Raw genomic sequence first — 5,791 nt, 5'->3', positions numbered from 1 at the left:
ATTTTCAACACATCATTATGATGTTCATAATTTTTATTATTTTTCATCATTTCATTCATTAGATATATATAATTTTTCTTTGTCTATGTTTCTTGAAAAATTATTAAACAGTTTATAACTATAATAGTCCCCACTAATATTTACAGGTCAAGTAATTAAATATTATTAGTTTTTTAATATAACATTACGATACACAAAACCTAATAATTTCTTTCCGTTATTCTTCCTTTTACCCCAATTTGAACCCCAAATTTGAAAATTTGAGGTGTACCTCAAATTATTATTTTAGTATTTTTTTTTTGAATTCCAGAAAAGTTTGCAATATAAAGTGAGAGCGAGAGGTTATTCGGAAAGAAAAATATTTTTAATTTGGGCAACAATTTCAAAAATCCCCATCTTTCGGTTCTGGTCATTTGATTTTAACAGTTTTGTCACTTTTTTCTTTGTTTTGTTGACCACTCACTTCCTTTCCTACATAGGAAGCTGCAACATACATACATAGTACAAACTCACCTCCAAGTTCCATGCTTTTGTGCTCTGCACAGGGGCAAGAGGAGGTAGACAAAAAAAGCTATAATTTTTAAAGGGATCACAACCCTCACTTCTGCCAAACCAAACCCACTTTTTCTGTCTTCTACCCACGATTGGTAGATCAGTTTAAATTTTTTGTGGGGGTAGCAATAATTATACCTTCTTAGGGGGTGTCTTAAAAGGATCTGGTGTTACAAGATTTTCCTTGCAGCAACTTTGGATTGGCTTCTGAATTTTGGTTTTGCAGTGCTGAGAGCTCAACACGAAAATGGGTGGTGGAAATCAAGAGGCTCTCAAGCAGTTGCAGTCCCTGATGGAAAATGGTGTGCATCAATTGCTTGAAACTCAGATTACATTCTTCTGTGATCTTTTCTCATCACTCACAGAGGTTCCTTTTTTTTATGTCTATGACTCTTGTTGCAGTGGATGAGCAGCTGAAGAACACATTTCAGGTATGGTTTTTGATTTGCTTGATCTTGGGGGTTGGGAATGGCACTTGAAAAAAAAATGAATAGAAGCTGTGATTTGTGATCTGAAACCTGATTTGATTATAAAAAACAAACACCTTTTTTAAATCATCCTAGATTATGAGGAAGGAGGAACAAAATGAATATATTTTTATAACAAAAATTAAACTCTGCTTCCAAAATGATCTGGATCACTGCTAGCTTGCGGTTGTTTGGAATTTTAACTGGGCTAGCTTATTCCTTAGTGTTAAGGGTGTTCTGAGGATTAACGTGATAACTTTTAGTAAAATTGGTCTTTTTATGTTTGAGGAACAGTCTTCAAGATAATCAAACGGGATTTAGAGATTATTCAACCAAGAGTAACTAATTGAGTGTATCCTCGGCCTATTGTTTGCTGAATCTTTTAATTTCTTTTTTTACGTATTTGACTATCCTGGTTATGTGGTTGGTTTGTGCTGACTTGTGAGAGTCGGTGATTTTTTCTGAAATATTTCCCTTTTTGATTCAGAACATGCACCAAGGTTATCCAGCTGAAACATTAATACGGTTTCTCAAAGCAAGGGATTGGAATGTTTCCAAAGCTCATAAAATGGTCAGTAAGATCTATTATTATGTTTGGTTAAGAAAATTAGTTGGAATTTTAACCTTGTTGGTTGCTCGTAGCATTAGACTTTGCTGACAATTTAAACTGATGCAGTTAAGTGATTGTTTGAACTGGAGAGTGGAAAATGAGATTGACAAAGTTTTAACGGTGAGTTTCCTTGATTTGGCTATCATTTCCTGAATTGCTGTTTTTTGGTTATCTTTTGACAAGTCTTCTTTGCTACATCTCATGTTTCTGGAAACTCTTGCATCTAAGATTTATGAAAGTCCAAATATAGGACAAAAACTTCATTTACCATTTATGATGGGTTTGGTCATTGAGCTAATTGTAAGACTAATAATAGAAGGGAAGTGTTAAAAATTAAATTTTAAACCTAATTCAACTATACAAAACCAACTATAAGTTAAGATTTTCATTCACTTATATACTATAAATTAACCTTTATGTCTAGTCGATGTAGGTTTTCTAATAGGGAGGGTGAAAATATTGAAATGACCAATATAGATGTAAAACTCTATTTGAAGATATCTAATATTTTGGAACATTCCTAAGACATGTGCGCTGTAGATTTAGTGGCTCTTGCTAACTATGCAAGAAAAGGACAACAGATAAGGGAAAGTACTGCATCTAATGCTTTGGAAGCTTGGAAAAAATATTTCATTCAATACTTTCTACTTTCTGCATGCATCAATTTATGTCATGAATAGTTTGATACGAGCCATAAGTTGAACAAATTAAGCTTCTAAATCTTTTGTAATTAATCTTTAACAAAGGACTGTCACTTCAGCAGGATGATTTAACATTCTTTCTTTTTCATAATCATATCCATTCATTAACTTATATCATTAAATGAATATTTATTACATTTCTTCAATCAGATCATAATGGTGTTGCATTGTCATATTTGTCCTTTCTGTGTAACAGAAGCCTATTCCTGCGGATTTGTATAGAGCCATACGGGATTCTCAGCTCATAGGAATGTCTGGTTACTCTAAGGAGGTACCAATTTTTTAGTTATATCTTATCAGAGCTTTTTGATCTGTGATATGAATTTGAGTTTATTTTCACCCTTCCTTGTAACGGCCCAATTTCACACATAATCAATACTTAAAACATATTGTTCATGAATATAAAGTTATTACAATTATTCAAAGTATAACTGCAATAGTTACAAAAGTCTTACACTTCTAAGAAAGTACATATATTTATATTTAACTAAAACTTATGGGTTACTGAACTTTTTCGTCATTACGCTGCTACATCTCCTTCGTCTTGTATCAGTTGTAACAACCTCATTTGTTCGCACCATTAAGGTAATCATAAACGTTAGCAGACTAATCTTGTGGGTGATAGAGTGTAGTGCATTGGCATTGGCTTAGTAAGAGGAGCGGGGTCACCACAATTGTACAACCCTCCGAGATTTCACATTAATGTTTCATCTAGATGATCGAGTCTAATATGATTATTATATAATGATATGATTGTTATTACAAATTGATTATGTGTAGTAATATCCTCCTTATGCCTGATTTATGAATAATTTTTTGCGCCTTAGCTCACCTTTGCCTTTGTGTATGTTCTTTTGTCTATATGTTTGTTCGTCTGCAATGATTACCTTAATGGTGGAAACAGATAAGATTGTTACAACTGATCCAGTACAAAACGAGGTAGATGCAACAGTGTAATGATGGAAAAATTCAATCACCCATAAGTTTTAGTTAAAAATAATTATCCATACTTTCTTAGAAGTGTAAGAGTTTGGTAACTATTGCAATTATACTTTGAATAACTGTAATAACTTTTATATTCATGAACGATATGTTTTAAGTATTGTTGATCTTATTATTATTAATTTATAAGAAATCGAAATAGTCATCTTTCAAAACAATATGAAAAGCTATTTCTAATTTCTTCCTTTTTGGTTGAATTTTTTCAGGGTCTACCGGTCATTGGTGTTGGTGTTGGGCTCAGTACATATGATAAAGCTTCTGTAAGAATCATACACCATCTTTCTTCACATTAACCGTGTTTGGACAGAATTTTAAGAGCCTTATTCTTATAAAAAATTTGAAATGCCTTATAACGAAATATATTGATTGAGTAAGAAATTTCAATAAAATTGAAATTCTAGAATTTTATGATTACTCAAAGTAGAGAATTTCAAATTCCATAAAAAAAAAATAAGAATTTGAAATTCTTTCTACTGTTAAATTCATGTGTCTTTTCGTCATATTTTCTCCTTGACCTGATTTTGGTCGGGACATTGGCGGCTTGAGTAAAATTTAGACATTGTTGAGAGCACTATTTTTTTTCCATTAATGTTAATTAGTTTTTTTTTTTAATGTTAATAGAAGTTGTTTTTTCATTTGCATTGTTAGAACCTTTTTAAAAAAAAATTGTAGGCAATTTTAGTTCTCAGTTGAGTCAATTAGGATTTTTTTCTTTTTCAAATTTTAAATTGGAAAGTTTTCGGCCAACATTAACTGGGATTTCTTTTTTTGTCAATGTCAGTTATGGGAAATTTTCAGCCGACATTGACCAAAAATTTGGAAAAAAAAAACATCAACCAACAACGTCCAAAAAACAACATCGATCGATATTAATGTAAATAATTTTGGTCAACATCAACCGAAAATAATCTGGATGGATCTAATTTAAAAAAAAAAAAAACAGTTGAAAAATCTTAACAAATTTTTTTCGTAAAAATAAAATCAACCAAATCATTGGAAAGAGATCATCAATATTGATGTTTTTTAATCATTAACAATTTTTTAATATTTAAACAATTTTTTGCATTTGGTGGTAATGAAAATACTTTAACCAAACTAGAAAATACTAAATTTGGCATCTAAACTCCTTTGGATTATCTACTTGATATTAAATTGCCAATTCTTTTTTTCAGGACAAATACTATATACAATCACACATTCAAATCAATGAATACAGGGATCGAGTGATCTTGGTGAGTATCTTGAAGTGTTTAGTTAATCTTAGAAATTCTGAGATTGTGCTTGCTGATTTGAAAATTTTAATTTAGCCAACAGCTTCAAGGAAGCATGAACGGTACCTTGGCACCTGTGTGAAAGTCTTGGACATGACTGGTTTAAAGTTTTCAGCATTGAACCAATTGAGGGTAATGCAAATAATTTGGAAAAAAAAAACGTTTCATCCCCTTTTTCAGTTCATAGTTGACAGTTTCTGTTCAATCACTTTCTGCAGTTGTTGACTGCTATATCCACAATAGATGACTTGAACTACCCGGAAAAGACAGACACATACTATATTGTTAATGCACCATATGTATTCTCTGCATGTTGGAAGGTTTGTCAATGTCTTAATGTTTGAAGAGTTTGGAATGCTTCACTTTCTTACTTGTTTTCTTCAATGATGTTTATAAGGTTGTAAAGCCTCTTTTGCAAGAAAGAACAAGGAGGAAAATCCAGGTGCTTCAAGGTAGCGGGAAGGAGGAATTACTGAAGGTGGTATATCAAATATTTGATATTGCTCCATCCTTGTAATTATTGTTGTCGTTAAGAATGTTCCCTCTGTCATGGTGCTGTTTGAATTTCATGGTGAGAGTTGAAAAGGAACATGACCAAATGAAATCTATCCTGTGTTTTGAAACTTGTAGGTAATGGACTATGCATCCCTCCCACACTTCTGCAGAAAAGAAGATTCCAAGTCATCCAAACATAATGCATCAGGAAACATTGAAAATTGTTTCTCCTTCAATCATGTTTTCCACCAACAACTCTACAATCACATCAAGCATCAAGCTATCATTAGGGAGTCAATCTCACCTCCAATTAGACAAGGGTCCTTCTATGTGGACATTCCAGAGCCAGACCCGGATGATGCCAAAATAGCCAAAACCATAGAAACTGAGTTCCACAAATTGGAGAATCAGAAAAATGGCTTCACCAACTCTCGAAATGGTGTTACAGTCAATGGCCATCGAAATACAAGCTACTAAAACTGGCAAGTTGGTGTTTTTGGCCTCTCCTGAGCCATTTTCAATTCATGATTGCTTTATGGTCACTTTTGGATGAGGGTTATACTTGTTCTTTATGAGGTTATACTTGTACCCGGTTATTAGAGATGTAATATTGGAAAGTATGCATCAACTCGATGCAAAATTCATCAGACATTCCTTAATCTAATTTCTATAACCACCTTGGGATGATGAGCA

The 5,791-nt window shown here is 32.5% G+C and overlaps 1 protein-coding gene across 1 annotated transcript; it reads left to right on the top strand.

Moving 5' to 3' along the window:
- The first annotated feature begins 436 nt into the window (after positions 1 to 436).
- On the top strand, positions 437 to 5,791 carry LOC124839550 (SEC14 cytosolic factor-like). The gene is made up of 11 exons (XM_088091376.1): positions 437 to 854; positions 955 to 983; positions 1,507 to 1,590; positions 1,696 to 1,749; positions 2,527 to 2,601; positions 3,539 to 3,592; positions 4,505 to 4,564; positions 4,640 to 4,735; positions 4,822 to 4,923; positions 5,001 to 5,081; positions 5,234 to 5,791. The coding sequence occupies exons 1-11, from the start codon at positions 800 to 802 to the stop codon at positions 5,573 to 5,575; spliced, it is 1,032 nt and encodes a 343-aa protein (XP_087947502.1). The 5' UTR covers positions 437 to 799; the 3' UTR covers positions 5,576 to 5,791.

Source organism: Vigna umbellata, chromosome 5, assembly GCF_029865625.1.
Source record: "Vigna umbellata cultivar VRB3 chromosome 5, Vumbellata_1.0, whole genome shotgun sequence".
NCBI classification, from domain to species: Eukaryota; Viridiplantae; Streptophyta; class Magnoliopsida; order Fabales; family Fabaceae; genus Vigna; species Vigna umbellata.
The sequence above is the reverse complement of the archived record's forward strand: the minus strand, read 5'-3'. Positions and strand labels throughout refer to the sequence as shown.

Excerpts from the sequence above, each read along its gene's own strand:
- LOC124839550 (XM_088091376.1), top strand. The coding sequence starts at position 800 with ATGGGTGGTGGAAATCAAGAGGCTCTCAAGCAGTTGCAGTCCCTGATG. Across the intron at positions 855-954 it reads GCAGTCCCTGATGGAAAATG|TGGATGAGCAGCTGAAGAAC; the intron begins GTGTGCATCAAT and ends CTCTTGTTGCAG. Across the intron at positions 3,593-4,504 it reads GTACATATGATAAAGCTTCT|GACAAATACTATATACAATC; the intron begins GTAAGAATCATA and ends TCTTTTTTTCAG.